We start from the raw sequence: 17,053 nt of genomic DNA, 5'->3' as shown, positions 1-17,053 counted from the left end.
TGGAAGCCAAAAGTTGCATAAACTTCTGTTTTCTGGATCCCTTCACTGTTACTGTTTTTTTATGCGGATTTTTTTTTCTTTAATGGAACTTTAATGAGTTTAATGCAACTATTGCATTTTATGTGATCTTGTTTGGAAATTCTTATTAAAAAGAAAGGATCACAAGAAACAGATTTGTAAAAAGATTTTGCTATGAGCTACAGTATTTGCAAGGATCACAGAAATTTCATTCCATGTAATTGATGATCTTATTCAACAAATGTGCTAACCTACAATGTACTTCATTTGATTTGGTCTCAGAATGCAACTGATTGCGATTTGTATAATCCTGATTAAAGAAACATGTGCAATATATGAACTCAGGGAGCGTATGGGTTCATTTCAAAGAATGAAGTTGCCTCAATATCTTGCATTCTTTTTACCCATAATAAGATTCAGGGAGTGGGAAGTGGGGGGAGTAGGGTAGTGAAAAGATAACCAGAATATATAAATGGTTGGCTATGACTTATAACAATGACAGATCGTGGATGGATAAATTGCTATTCATTCATTTTTTGGATCAAATGATAAGCCATGATGCAACACCAAAGTGCAGTATGTGACAGAAGACAAAAGTAGAGCATTGTATAAACCAGTGTTTCAGTACACCCTACTTGGCCTAGAGCCCAGGTTTGATGTAAGACAAATTCTTATGTTCCTATAATTCTATTATTTCTATTATTCAATTGTAATTGTTCTGGACAGCTTAGGAATGTATGAATTTGGGCATGGCATCTTCAAGAATTCAAATTAAATTACATACAGCAAGAAAATGAATCTTAACTAACAAATAACGAAAACAGCTAAAAAACTTTTAATAAGCATATTTTTATTTAAAATAAAAAGTAGTTATGATCTTTTTAATAGGGTACTGCACAATCTCTATATGCAACAGAGGGTTTTTTTTGGTACAGAATGTTATGTATTGAGCAATATCCTTAAATACTAAATATATGTTAATGGCTTTGTCTTAAAAACATAACATTAATTCTAAAACTGGTTTTGGCCATGATCCAATGAACTCCATGAATATTATGAGACTTCAGGTTTTCCCTTTCCCAAAGCAGACACCCTGGTACAGGTACAAGATGCTTTTATTTATTTCTAAAGGAACTCTTTGGATCATGGCCATTGTCATCAGTTACTTAACCACGGCTACAGATTTTCAAAGAACAAGAGCTGTTTTAATCTGTAATGTGGTGTACACTCAAAAAGGCAGATCTTAAAAGAGTTATTTACATTCATGCATTAGCTTTTAACACACTATCCTTGCAGTTTAAAAATCATATATTTTAGTTGCAGAGATGCAGGAAACGCTATAAAGAATATATAAAAATATATTTATAACAGTCACAATTCTCCGTTGCCTTACACTATGAATTATTTTAGGTACTTGTGCAAAGCCAAGAGCAAAATTGGTACAAAGATATCATGTGAAGAGGATAGGTTTACACCCATTTTGCATGATAGAAATCAGTTGGAAAGTGCGAGGCAATGGAAATTCAACTCCATACATATGTTATATATGGCTATGTTCCAGCCAAAGTGAAGCACTCTCAAGACCCAGAAGGAGATTTTAAACACATGCTTTGATCTACTCTCTCATGGAAATGAATGGGACTCAACAAATCATATTTTTGGTGGAACCACAATCCCTCTATGTATATATTATAGCACACTTGTTTTTAGTAAGAAGGTTGCAAGCTGAGAAAAATCTCAGCTGTTGTGTGATGTACAATCAGCTTGATATAAGTAGAGCAATATAAGATATATTAATAAACTGAAAAGCTTGCTTGCTATATGGCCTTTGGTTCATAAAACCTTTCAATCTGTTTTTTTAAAAAAAAAGACTAAAAATAAAAGTTTTAATCCCTGTAAATTGTTATATTGAATTATGCTTTCAGCATGAGGTTATCATTATGAAACAGAAAGACACACACCCTTTATAAATACTTGTATATTTCATTTGTATTTAATTAAACACATTAGAGGGCACATTGTTATTTATTTATTTTTTGAACAAGTAGTTTCAAATCAAATTTTGGTTATATAATAAAACACTAGAAGGCATATTCCTGTTTTGAAAGCTGGGAACAAGGTATAACTACAGAAGAGTTAAGTTATTTCTAGGGTTTATAAAAATTGAATGCCCCTTAATGTAATTAATATTTTTGTCAGCTTTTAGTCAAAACTTGTATTTTAGTCAAAACTTTTAGTCAAAACTTTGTACAACAAAAGTTGTATGATAATTATTTGGAAAAGATTGACACTGAGAAATAAGATTTAGAAATAAGTCTAAATCTTCTGAGACCAAAATCAAATCATTTTGTAAAGGCCAATCAACCCCTCTTCCCCCCCCCCCCAAATATTTGGAAACAACAATTTCCAAAATTATGAACCAGTAAAGATTCTCTTTAGATTCCTGGTAACTACATGGACATATCTATATTTAAATAGATTTCTTGTGATATGCTATTAATGTCTGGGATCTCTCTATATATATTTCAACTTCTCACTGTCTCATGCATCCTTGAGTCTTCCTTGAATCTTAATGTAAGATGGGTTGGATGCAACATTTTTAGATTGATTAGGGTTGGCCAGGTGTTGCCATGTGTTTTCATTCTGATTATCTGGAATGGGTCAAGCCAAAAAAGTGGATGTAGGAATTCTAAAATTACCACTACATTTAATCTTCAGCTTCTACAAACTCCTACTGTACAAACCACTCATATGAATAATATGATTATTCTTCTGTCTATATTATTGTGCCTGTGGAGTAGCATACACAGTGAAATCTCAATTTAATGGATTCTCATTTAATAGGTTTTGATGAAAACTCAGATTTATATCTGGATAATCCATTAAAATAATAGACAAGTCTGTTGCATCTGAAGTGATTCATATGAGGCAGTTCAATTTATCTTAATTTTATATTATTCACAGTAATGTAATAGATATTCTGGAATAACAAAAAAAAAAAACCTTTCCAAAAAACTCTGTTAAGGTACACTGCTCCCTGCAGTGTAAAATTTTATTTTTCCTATTTTACTGATAGGAATAGCTTCAAATACCACAAAATATAAACTTTTTATATATCCCACCTTCTTTCATACAGCCTTCTAGGTAAGATACGTATGTATGGTATATGCATGTATGGTATGTTACAAACACATAATCTGTCATTGAAATTTTTTTGAAAGAAGCCAAAATAAAATGAAAACATAATTTGTAATAATTTTAAGCTGCTCATTGACATGTATAGAATACATAACAGAAATTCTGATGACTATAATACAGTTTTGAATATTCAATGATATAATTAGAGCTAATAATTCTATATAATATAATATAGAGTTATAACAACATAATATAATAGCATCCCAGTTTAACTGCATATCTTCAGTAGTCCTCAAAGGCCAATGTATTATTATTATTATTATTGTTTAGACTTCTATACCGCTTCATAGTGCTTTACAGCCCTCTCTAAGCGGTTTACAAAGTTAGCATATAGCATATTGCATATTAGCATATTGCATTAGCATTAGCATATTGCCCCCAACAATCTGGGTCCTCATTTTACCCACCTTGGAAGGATGGAAGGCTGAGTCAACCTTGAGCCAGTGAGATTTGATCTGCTGAATTAGCAGTCAGCTGAAGTAGCTGCAGTACTGCACTCTAACCCCTGCGCCACCTCGGCTCATAATGTGTGTGTGTATGTATGTATGTATGTATGTATTTATGTATGTATGTAACATATGTACATATGTATGTAACTGGGAAACTGTGAGTTCTAGTCCAGCCTTGGACAGGAAGATAAATGGATGACCTTGGACCAATCTCTCTCAATCCTAGGAAGGAGGCAATGGCAAACCACTTCTGAAGAACCTGGCCAAGAAAACTGCAGGGACTTGTCTAGGCAGTCTCTGAGAATCAGACATGATTGAATGAAAGAAAAAAAAGTTACAAATATATCAGAACATATTTTAGCCTCCACTTGAGTCTTAGGGAAATCTACACAGTTCTATCTCCTATATTGCTCTCAGGTTCAAAAAAAATAAAAAAATAAAAACAAGCAACCCCTCAGCAAAAGACAACTTGGCTTGGAAAGCAGCCAAAATTCTCTCTATTGCAATTAAAATAAGAGCAGTTATTAGAAGCCAATTTTTTAGTTTTTCTATTTTTTTAAGTTGGATATATTTATTGGCTTGATGTTCAAAAACATTTTTCTTCTTTTTGTTTTACTATTTTTATGTTAAACTTTATTGTGCATTTTGAACTGTTCTTCACAATTAACTAATGACATGTTAAGGTTAAATTAAGTTGGATTTATGAATCATGTGCTTTTGTTAAAACAAGAATTACATCTGTCTTGAAAATAATGTTTTCTCTGTTCTGATTTTACTTTGGATTTATCAGTGACTATAATATAGAGTATGAAGATTTCTCTGAAAATACATTCTTACATGGAATTCAAAAGGCTTTCAGAATAAAGGACTAACAAGACATTCAGCCCAAAGGTATTTTGACTTAAAATGATTTGCAGAGCATTTTAAGTACTGATGGATGTAGCAGATGCAAATAATTAAGACTGGTATCCGCTATGAAATTTCTATTTAACTTCACTGAAGGTTTAACAGGAACTCTGATCCTTTTAATGAATGAAAGCAACAATGCAACACAATCGCAATGCAGTTGGGGACACACTGCAATCTCTCTTTTTTTCTCTGTTAAGATCTTTTGAATCATTTAAAAGATTAACTCATGGAAGGATGCTCCACCACCCTACTCTTTTCAAACCTGACTTCCGTCACTGACATGGCAAGATAAGGTATGAAGGGAATTACCAAAATATGTTTTTCCATCCCATACTGGGCATTGGATTGTATGAAAAGAAATGAAGTTGTCATCAATTTACATGTTAACTTCTTACCCAGTAAACCAGCTATACCACTAACAGTCTGGTGATCGTCACTAGATTCAGCGGTAAAACATGTTTAGCATGTGACATGATCTGGATTTAACCTGGATCATCCTTGGGGGCAAAAGGCAAGAAAACAGCTACTGCAGTTAAAGAAAGAGTACATGGACCGATGGCTAAACTAACATAACTCGCATCCTGTGTTCATATAACATGGTATACTTTTTGCTCAGTCTTTCCATCACCTGAACTATGGAGCAGAGGGGCTGCATTTTTTCCAAAATAAAGGAGAGCACTGAATCCTATGGGGGAAAATTATACTTCAATTATTTTTGTTTTTGCCGTCACAGAACTATTAAATTCAGTCTTGAAATTAAATGACTGGTTCACTAAAATTCTTCTCATAAACGTAATAATTGCACCCTGCATACATACAAAGTTTATGCTATAAAGCATGTCTGTTCTATTTTAGGAAAAAAATATATACTTTTGACAGATTATAACATTGAAATCTGATGAAAAAGAGTGCAAATATCCCCATGAAACATTCAAAGTAGGATTGAGGGAGGAGTAAAATACTGTGACTGTGGAGTATGGTTTTAAGAGTTTTTTTTTTTTTTTGAATTGGCAATTAATTCTGAACAATTCTGCCTCCAAGAATCCAAATTATATTATTTTTACTGTTGCAATTACAACAGGCCAAACTAATTGGAAACGAAAGCCCCAGAAATCTGAATGTACTTTTTGATTGCTCCATTTTCATCAAGACTTAACAAGATACTAACTATATTATTTAGAAGGGAAGAAATTTAGATAAATATGTTAATTTATGTGTTTTCTCCACAGATCTCTCCTTAAGAATGTTTCCCCTTCTGGACAATGTACATATTTACATATCCTCTATTACTTAGTAACATTTTTACTGAAATATAATGATTGGGCAGGCCCTCCAGTGACTAATAGCCACCTGTGCTAACTATTAAACCCTTGAGGGACTCCTGAAGAATATGATGGGGGAGGTTGTTTCAATGGACTAGATACAGTTCAGCTTTTCTTATTCTTGTATTTTCACTTATGTTTAGGGACATTGTAGCCTGCAGTCGTGTTCTGCAAAATTTTTTAAAAACCAGCTGTCAGAATCATGGTGCTGTTTTTGTTCATGTTTTTTTTTTTCATGGCCATTTTAATAAAATAGGTGGAGGTCCATTATACGGCTGTTTTACTGAGGTCTGGAGAATAGCTAACAGATAAGCTACAGAGAAACCTCTAAAAGTGATAGTTATGCAATTCACACAATAGATTAATTAGGAGGAAAGAAGGGACATCAAACTGGCAAGCAAGTTTATTATTCCTCTAATATTATCTTTAACATAAGCAAGAATTGCCTATGTGAACACTGATTGTCTTTAAAAGAAATACTTCTATCCAAGTGCAGATCTTTTATTGCTTTCTGGCATCTGCTTTCTCCCTTTGTACTTCTACTTCTCATGGATCTACCTGCAATTTAATAGGGTCTGGTTTGATACCAGTCCTTGAAGACCCCGAAGAAAGGAAAATTTCTTGCACAATTAACTGTGGTATAAACTAGCTAAAGGTTACGGACTTCTCTTCTTAAATGCCTATCAACTCCAAGTTAGTGTAGTGGGTGGAGAACAAGGGAACGAGCCTTCAAAATCTGTTAGTGACCCTGCTCATCCAGATGAATAGCAGGAATGAAAATCAGGCTTGTTGCTGATCTCTCATCTGCAACCGGTGAACTTCCTTGAGCGAGCAGGGGATTCTGAAATTCCACTAATAAAGTCCTTCTTGACAGAATGGAGAGCCTTGTTAACAAATGTAACCGAAATAGCTATAGAAATGCTGAATCAATCAGCAAATATGAAGCCCAGAAATGGAAGATGATACCAGTCCATTCTATTCTATTCTCAGTTTTACCACTAATAATTGAGCACTCCAATATCTAAATAGCTGCACAATTTAAAACTCAATGTTTTAGTATTTTGTTCATTTCTAGTTTATTTTTCATTTTTTTTAATGTTTTTCTGCATAAAACTATGTGGTAATTAAAACATATTTTAGTACTGCACTGAGAGGTTTACTTTATATATATCCTATTACTTTATATATTTTCTTAAATTAATAAATGTGACTATTTGCACAAGTAGTCCTCAAATTAACACCAGTCATTTAGAAAACATTGGAAATCACAATGGTGGTGAAAAAAAGTGACTTACAACCAGTCCTTGCATTTTCTTTGCAGCGTCTCTGTGGTCCTAGGATCAAAATTTGGGTACTTGGCAACTGGCATGTATTTGGGGGGTCACATGACTACCATTTGTGACCTTCTCAGTCAGCTGCCAACAAGCAAGGTCAATGGGGAAGCCAGATTTGCTTAATAACCACGATTCATGTAATGACAATGGCAAAAAAAAAAAAAAAATTGTAAGAAGGGGCATTGTGGTCATGAGTTGCCAAGGCAAATTTAAAGAAACTGATGAATATTCTTGACCAAAATGCAGGCCTAAAAAAAAGTGAGTACAATCCTAAGAAAAATGACATTGAAAGAACCAAAAACCAAGATTCAATCCAGAAGCCAAAATTGATGCAAGAGGAAGGAAGACGGAATCTGAAATACTTGTGGCCTTGATTCCCTTGAAGATATGGTTAAACTAAATATGCTTATGTCAATGACGGGTATCTGAGATTATTTTTTTAATGATAATCTTGTTTATTTTTTATGCATATGCTGCTGGCTCACTGTAAAGAAAATTTTATATATAAACCAGGCAAATTAAAAATAAAAATAATAAACAGTGGCTGACAGTAAGATGTAGGTTTCGAAATAACAAGTTTGCAACATTGACAAAAGCTATACAGCAGGCAGTAAGAAGATTCCCCAGTCATGCCACTTGGAAAAAATGTTTTTGATATTTCTAGGAGTAAAGACAAACAAATCTATTTTTTCCAAGGCTGTGGGAAGGTATTCTAAAAATCCGTTATGTAAAATCTCTGCTGGAACTTGAGAGAGCCACATTTTTGCAATTTACAAACACACAATCATTTCCTTGAGTCCACTTCTCACTACCAATCCCTCTCCCCTGCCCCCCAGGCACACTTCTTGACTCCATTAAAAAAATGAAATAGGTAAGGCAAGGCAATCCCCACAGATCCTATACCTTCAGAATTTATTAAAATCAATTCAAAATGGTGGGCATTACTCCATATTAATTTTGTTTTGTTTGAAAAATCTCTTATCAATAATAAAAGGGAAAATTCCACCATAGTACCCATGTTATCAACAGTAGGCACAGGGCCATCTTAACAGCATGATGGTCCCCGGGCAAAGCAGTGTAGTGGGGCCCCTACGACAACTACTCACAGGAATAAAAATGTCAACGGTCGATAAAATTAAACATATATTTGCATGTTAGTATTAATTTTAATTTTAAAAATGCAATAAATATGTTGCTATATTTATATGATACAAGGTGCATTGAAAGGTTAACATACAGAGATTAGTATGGGGCCCCTAGGCCCGTGGGGCCCATGGGCAAATGCCCAGCAGGCCCTGGCATTAAGACAGCCCTGAGTAGGCAAACTTTATGCTATGTATCTCTTAAATGAGTTAAAGTCATAGCTGGCAGATCCTAAAATCTTGGGGACTGAGCAGATTGGGTTCAGAGAAGGTTGCTCTACAATAGATTACATATGGTCTTATACCATCCCATTGAGAAATATTTCTGGGGATCGATGTGTAATCTTTTCATAGTTTTTATTGGCTTAAAGCAGCTTTCAATTCTATTTATTTATTATTTAGCTGATTTATGTGCTGCTCATCTCATCTCTTTCTAGGAGACTACTATGGGAAACACAACTGACCAGAAGGCAATTATTCTAAATCCTTTTTTGCAGATTACATATAGACCTAATGGCACTTTAACTAATATATTTCCTTCTACAGGTGGAGCTAGAGAAGGGTGTGTCTTGACTCCAATCTTGTTCAATTTTTATATGAATGACTTGGCAGCGTCATTGGAAACTGAAGACTTTGCTGCCCTATGTTGACAAATACATTTGTGCCTTTTTTATTATATGTTGATATCACCGATTTTGCTTTGTCAGAAGTAACTATGTCTGACAGCCTTCTAGCAATATTACAGTAATAACAAATCAACTGTAAAGTATTCTAAAACGAAGGTACTAATCTTTTCCTGGTCCAGGAAATCATATAAAAGGTATTTTGATCACATCATATCGAACAGGTATGTTTAGGATTTCTTTCACCGTCCTGTTTAAATGAATTTTCCTTATCCATCCTAAAAATGAGATTTATAAGGAACCAATGACACCCTGGCAACCCTTACTCCTTGGGAATATGCTTTTTTGTACTGTATCCTCTACTGGTATATAAAGAACAAATACAACCATTACTTTTTAAGATTCCTAGGAATAAGTTATTTATTTTATGTAACTTACTGCCTTGCAGATGCAAGCTCAGACATAACTAAAATGGTTGCAAAAGTATTTTATATTGCTATTAAAGGCAAGTTATTGTTGCTGCAACAGCACTAACTATATTGATTTTAAGTATTATTGTATACTGTTGACTGGCCAAAGGCTCTAAAATCATTCATTCATTCATTCATCCATTCATTCGTTCGTTCGTTAGATCGATCGTTCGTTCGCTCACTCACTCACTTATCCATCCATCATTTTTCATATTTAACTGGGACAGCATTATACAGTGACTTTGTCTAAGTGAGGGAGTATCAGAATTCAATACAGAGATGTCCCCCATCCCTCACTTTTAAGAGGTTCTTATTTCAATTCTTATTTGAAAAACTGATTGGAATACACTGGAATTCTACTTGGAGACAATCCTAGCTACATTCAGCCAACACACCAGCTTCTTAGGATTTAGGATTGACACAATACCATGATTCTAGACTACAGAACTTCTTTTAGACTGCTTGAATCTACAAAGACAGAATATCACTGAAACTTGACAGCAAGACAAGAAGTCAGATCGTGACACATCATTTTGTTTTGTTTTTCTGGTACAGCTGTGACAAATGAAGGCATATAAAAGAAAAGACAGAAACCATATTTTAAGTTCTTAATCAAGGTATGGACAAGTAATAGCATCAGTCGTTTTTTTACAAATTAAAGTGACTGTGCCTAACAAGACACTGTGACAATGGAGAGTTGGATTATGCTTTTAAACTGTTTATGGTACTTTATCACAAAGTGATACAACACAGAGCAATTTTGGCACTATTGGCAGCCCCTTATTAAAGAGGGGACTGGTCTATCACAGCTTTTTCCCTACAACAGAAAATTCTTTATTTAGCACTCATTTGGAGGAGCTACTCAACGAATAGGAAAGTCTTTAAGGAGTTGTTTCCATTGCAGCTTGTTGTTCTCCAGAGTCAAACATTTTTAGATCATTCTAGAGATCTTGTCTACAGATTAGTGTGGTGGATATACATGTGCAAAACTGCAAAATAATAATAGATGTACCCAAATATAGATTTTTTAAAAACACTAAGGCCCAAAATGTTTCTGGACTATGGATTAACCGTATTTAAAACACTTTAAAAATGTTATCCTAGGTAACACTTTTCTTTCGATCAATAAAGCTAATTGCTGTAAGACATTCTGAATTCCTTTATGTCTGTAGTAGTGGCATCTATATCTAGTCATCAGATTGTGTAGGAGGGGATACATTCCATGAAATCATGCAGCTGGGCAGGAAGGGATGTTCCCTTTCAGTGAATGGAAATTTTCCACTTTAACAATATGATCATCATAAAGGGTGGGTCTTAAAATGACTGTAGAGAAACAGAAAAATGCAAAGCTTGAATTTGCAAGCCCAATTATGGTATTTTACCGTCTTGAATAGATCACTCTCTTAATCATCAAAGAATCGCTGAAGCATTTTCAAAAAATAAACAGTCAATCAAAGATGAGGAAGGAAGAAGGGGCACTGCAATGTTGCTTTCAAAAGAACAAGCATGCAGTGAGTAGGCCTCTGTGAATCCCTTTTTCAGAGTAGCCCCTGGTATAATCCCACTTTTTGTGACACTCAGCAAGCCAAAGAGGAGTCACCTGCTTTTCTTCTCAGAATATCTGAAGCGTGCGCTATTTCTGAAATGAAGTCCTCGGCCATAAGTCTTCTCTCGATGCTGCATTTCACCCACCTTGCATATTCCATGTGTGCTTTTAATGTTTACTATTCAAGAGGTGGTTTTGAAAATTACGCCACTGCATTGTTAGCATCAACTGTCTTGTTGTTTTGACAGGATGTCATTGCATATTCAGCTTGACTTGTTCCATTCTCTTCTGTTCTCATAGGTTTCCTTCATTGAAGCCCAATCAAAGTGATATTTTAAAAAGAAAGGAGACAAAAACAAATTCATTAGCTATACTGAATTGCTGAATTACATTAGAAATATTGAAAAACATTCTGTACAGATGCCTAATTATAAAAGGATTCCTGAAACTAAAAATATTGTATCTCAGTCCACTACCGACTTTGTGCAATTCTATAAATTTTCAAATTTGGAAATATCTACACCATGAATTACTGAAGAATTCTGCCTGATGACAGAAAAAAGGGACAGAAAAAAGGGTTTCCAGATATTCAATTCTCATCAATGCCAGCAGGACTGCCAATGGCAACCATTTAGAGAGCAGCAGGTTGCATGCTCCTAAACAAGGAAAATGGGGGGAAATGCAAGACAATAAACCCTTGATTTAAAAGGTCTTTTCCTGGGTACTTTGGTTACAATGAAGAAAATCTGTCTGTATACTGGATACTTCTATGCACATATACAATTTGCTACTTTATGCATGCAAATGTATATAATATGTGAAATGCACATGTATAAAATCTAGTACCATTTTATGCATAAGCAAAATTCATTTACATTTAAGAGATATTCTATTTTTACAGCTGGCATTGTTCCCCATAAGTCTGTTAAATCTAACAGTTTTTACATCTTAAATTCTGGGCCAAGCCTTATTTCCTGTCACCTTTTACTTGTCTACCTGTCATCTAGCAATTCAGAGATATTCAGAAATATCTAGACATGAAAACCAAACCATACATAATTACAGTACCCTACTGTACCACAGTCAATTGATAGGGAGATGGGAGGCACATAAATGTAATAAACAAACAAACAAACAAATAAAAGGATTTCCAGTGGCTTAAGTATCTACAAATGAAGAAAAGTGTTGCTTCTAAATCAAGCAACAGATAGGGGGAAGATTCTGTAGACCACAGGTGTCAAACTCGCCACGTCACGTTGCCATCACATAACATTTCACAATGTTTTTCCCATTTGCAGAGCTGGGGTGGGCATGGCCTGCATATGATGCATCCGGCCCACAGGCTGCCAGTTTGACACCCCGTCGACCCTTGGCTTTCCTCTCTTCTGGGAGATGCAGATGTGGGCAGGTTCACTCCTTAAAACAGCCTCTTGCTGTGAGGTGTGGCGAGGGACACTGTTCCATTATTATTGCTAACATTAAACTGTCCATTTAAACAGAGCTTGCTTTTACATGAACACTGAAGTTTGTAATCTTAACCTGTCTATTTTTTCCGACATGTACACAATTTAGAGTTTTACAAAGATCAATAGTAACCAATTTATGATATTCAAGTTTGCTTTATAAGACATACAGCCCCAGAGATCACTTTGAACTCTGTTTTTTAATTCTAGATACAAGACTGGAAGGGGAGAGAATCCAAAGGCATTATAACGCTGTTTCAGTAGGAACAAAATGAAGAATGTATGATGACTGATTGTATGATGATCAATCAAACCTCTATTATGGTCTCTGGGTCAGAAAGCACAATAATATAATACAGAGATTTATAATTATTATAAAACTTTCAAAAAGCAATACAATTACATAAAATGCATTATTCAATAACCCAGTTATATTGTTTAAGATAACTTCTGGCATGATGATAATCCAATTCAGCTACAATATATTAAGCTTCATAAAATATGTTTATTTCCTGGCAAACAAGAACTATGGTATATTAATGTCAGTTGTGACTTCAGTACTGTCACAGGTAAATTGTAATAGCAATAGCACTTATATACCACTTCCTAGAGATTTACAGCCCTCTCTAAGAAGTTTCCAGAGTCATCTTATTGCCCCCAACTATATGAGTCCTCATTTTATTAACCTCAGAAGGGTACAATATAAAGGTAGCTTACATAGGAACTGTCAGTGATTATATTATCAGTGATATACTTATTAGTATATATTTCTACTTAATCAGACATTTTTAATTATAAACTAATTCACTTCAATTAAAAGTATTAATCAGATATATTCAAATTTTTCAGGATTACCGAAAAATAGTGAAAATAATCATGTACTGTTTAAAATAGTCAAATACAGGTAATCTTCGATTTACAACCCCTTGTTAATGACCAAAGGTACAATGGCCCCAGAAAGGGTTCTTTACAGTCCATAAAGCAGTGCTGGCTGTCATAAAACATTATGCTGCTCCTACCCCCCATCCTTGGCCACATGATTGCGATCTGAGTCCTTGGCAACCTGTTTGCACTTAAGACCAGTTTCCAAGCAACTCGCCGTCATGTGATCATCTTTTCCAAACTTCTCTGCTGGTTTCTCTAGATCAGTGATGGCTAACCTTTTTGCCATCGCGTGCCAAAAGCAGGGGTAGTGGGAGGGGGGAATTGCGCGTGCGTGTGCCCACACCCATAATTCAATGTGCCCCATCCCCCCACGCATGCACGCATGACCCCCCCCCACTGTCCCCCTGCTTTTGGCATATGATGGCACAGTGGGCCTAGTAGGCCCATTTTTTGCCCTCTCCAGGCTCCAGAGCCTTCCTAGGAGCCTGGGGAAAGCGAAAACAGCCTTCCCCACCTCCACCCCCCCTGGAAGCCCTCCGGAGGCCTGAAAACAGCCCATTTCCTGACTTCCAATGGGCCCGGAAGACCCGAAAATCAGCTGGCCAGCACGCACATGCATGCTGGACTGAGGTAGGGCAACGCTCGCGTGCCCACAGATACGGCTCCATGTGCCATCTGTGGCACCCGTGCCATAGGTTCACCATCACAGCTCTAGATATTCAATGGGGCAACCAGGTTGCAAGCTGCTACCACCTGCCACGGAGCTGAGATTCTGGCAAGCAGGCAGCTCTTTGACAGTGAAAGGGGAGCTGAGATTCAAGAGTAAGATGGCTACCTATCAAGGAACTCCTCGGGTGGATTGCAGAAATGGAGGTCAGATCCCAAAGATCAGTGCTGCCTTAGTGCAGTCTCTTAAAGGAGTTTCCCTTTGTGCAAAAGGGAGGGGTGGAGAAAGAGTTCAGATCTTGAAGATCCCACTCTGTTCCTGCAGCCCACCAAAGGGGGTTCTGTTCCATGCATGGAGGGGATATGAACTTCTCCAGCGGGTTGCAGAAACAAAGCCTGGATCCCAAAGATCCAAAATTTGTTTCTGCAGCCTACTACAGGAGTTCCTGACCGCCCATGGAGGAACTGGGATTAGGGTGTTGAGTGAAGTGGTCATGTGGGCATCTTGTTCACTCAATGATACATTCTGGGATTGCAAGTCAAGGACTGCGTGTATTTGAGTATTTAAAAAGTATACATTTTAAAAACAATATTCCTAACTTTTGATCACTCTGTTTTAAAGCTTGCTTATAATATAATTTAGAGTATGTTATATATTTAGGAAAACAAAACAAAGTAGATAAAACAATCCAAAGTCCTCATTATTGTCCTTTTGCAAATTTTCTTTATAGCCTCCAATTACTTGTTAAATCTGAAATATGTGTATATACAAAAAACTAATTATTTTTTAAAATCTTTCCTCAGTCTTCATTAGTCCAATTCTGTTCTACTTTTTTCTCCAATCTGCTCCATCTTTTTAAATTGGCATTTGTTTTGCAATTAGTACTGGTGTATGTTAAGTGCTCTTTAAATTCATAATATTCACTCCATGCAAATCCACTCCAAATTCATGCCAGAAGCAGAAGTAACTCATTAAAATGTCTACTATGAAATCTTCTACGTGCAGTTGTTTTGCTAATTAGCAAATCACTGATTGAGCTCTTTGTAAAATTGCTTTAAAATGAAAGGAGCAATTTTATGCTAAACAAATGAAACTTTATGATGTTGAGCAAAGAAATGAAATAGGAGTGCAAATTTGTAACCTTTCCATCTCTCATTTTCCTGCATCCGAAAACCAAGAGAATATTATTTCAAAAGTGTTCAGTTAAATACATCCTATTCTTATCAATCTGTCCCATTCAGACAGCAAAGCAACTATGAGAGAAAGAGATAGAAACATGGGCCACAACCACTGGAAAATGTTGCAACTACTTCTATGGGAAGCAATGCAGTAGAACAGGATGTAACTGAATCTAATTATTTCGGAATAATGAACTTCTTTCACTCCTTGTTTTTCATGGTCTGTCTTCTGTTACAATGAAATCTAACCATTTATTTAGTGTTGCCTGACACTGAAAATGGGGACCAAAAAGGAGGGACGACTTAGTCATTTAAACCTGATGGTAGGAAAGAAGAACTAAGAAATATTGGATGGGAAAGGCTAAAGATGTTTGTTTTCCTCATAAGGGGGTAGCTCAGGTTCTATTTTAGACATTTCCAGGTAGTCCTCAACATACAACTACAACTGAGTCCAAAATTTCTGTTGTTGACGTATTTGTTAAGTGATTTTTTTGCCCCATTTTATGACTTTTCTTGCCACAGTTGTTATGTGAATCACTGCAGTGTTAAGTTATTAACATGATTAAGGGAAACATCGCTTCCCCATTGACTTTGCTTGTCAGAAGGTTGAAAAGGTGATCACATGACTCTGGGACACTGTAACCATCATAAACATGAATAAGTTGCCAAGCAGATGAATTTTGATCAAGTGACCAAAGTCCTACGTCACTTTTTTCAGTGTGGTTGTAACTTTGAATGGTCACTAAATGCCAAGAATGGTTAACACTGTTCAACCATTAACAGTAGTTAAGTTTTAAATTAAATTAAAAATTACTGAAATTAATTAAGATGAAGGGGTAGTTAGGTCCCATGTATCCACATATTTTGGCAAAAAGGGGGGATTGTAGGATGTTAGCACCCACCCCCTCCTAGAAGAATGAAATATTATAGGAAATATTAAAAAGGCAGAATATTATACCTCCTTGGATGAGAAAAGGAAATACATGCTCTTGGAAAGCAGCCCCCACCTTTGTTAATAGCTCCAGAAAGACTGGGCCATCCTATCTACAAGACAAAAGGCTGGGCCAGCTTATCTACAACACAAAAGATCTTCACCCTTAGGACATAATAGGATTAGCCCTCTACCTATCTCACCACATGGCACCTGGGAAGGTTATACCTAGCAAGATTTAACCAAACCTGGGACTCAAGACAACTTACAAAGTTACCTCTGCATGGCCTCATGGGAATCTGAAAACCAATTAGAATACATTTCTTTCACAGGAACAGGAAGCAAGTTCAAAGCCCAAGAGAGGGTATAAATATATCTCACTCTCCACTCCATGTGGCCAGCTACCCAGGACTTCAAACCAGGTCCACCATTAAACCATCTTTCCAATCAGCCTCCATGTTTCCAGTGTCTTTCTCCTCACTTGGACCTGAACCCTGATGGACATTTCTTCCAACAATTAATTTATTTTTTATTAGCTTGCCTTATATGCCACTGCATTTACAAAGATTCTAAGTAGTTACAAAAAAACAAAAAACAAAAAAAACCAAGGAGCAGAATGTTCCCACATCTCTAAACACCTTTGTAGAATCTACAAAGGGACCAATTCACTTTTAATAATGCTTTAGGATGACTATCTGCAGAAGCAGTAAGAACAGAGAAATAAGCAACCTTCCCCATTCTTACCACCACTTGAATTTGATCTCTTCCCATGTCTGGTCATATAAACTTTTCTTTTTATGCCAGCTTCACTCTAAACACTTCTTAAGCCATTTTATCTTGGAATTTAGTAAATTCCAAGGAAATTACTTGGATTAATAGCCAAAGTTAGACTGCTTGGAAACAATCCTATCAAGTGCT

General features: G+C 35.8%; 1 protein-coding gene across 1 annotated transcript in view; it reads right to left on the bottom strand.

The window, feature by feature from the left end:
• Nucleotides 1-6,119: 6,119 nt before the first annotated feature.
• PRIMA1 (proline rich membrane anchor 1) overlaps nt 6,120-17,053 on the bottom strand; it is a 64,692-nt gene continuing 53,758 nt past the window's right edge. The window contains exon 5 of the mRNA XM_034418385.3: nt 6,120-11,316. Coding sequence (XP_034274276.1) covers nt 11,214-11,316 — 103 coding nt within the window. The 3' untranslated portion in view covers nt 6,120-11,213. The remainder of the gene's footprint in view (nt 11,317-17,053) is intronic.

This window comes from Pantherophis guttatus, chromosome 1 (genome assembly GCF_059756535.1).
Source record: "Pantherophis guttatus breed Tessera chromosome 1, ASM5975653v1, whole genome shotgun sequence".
Classification (NCBI taxonomy): Eukaryota; Metazoa; Chordata; class Lepidosauria; order Squamata; family Colubridae; genus Pantherophis; species Pantherophis guttatus.
Note: the sequence above shows the minus strand (reverse complement) of the source record. Positions and strands in the feature narration are given on the sequence as shown.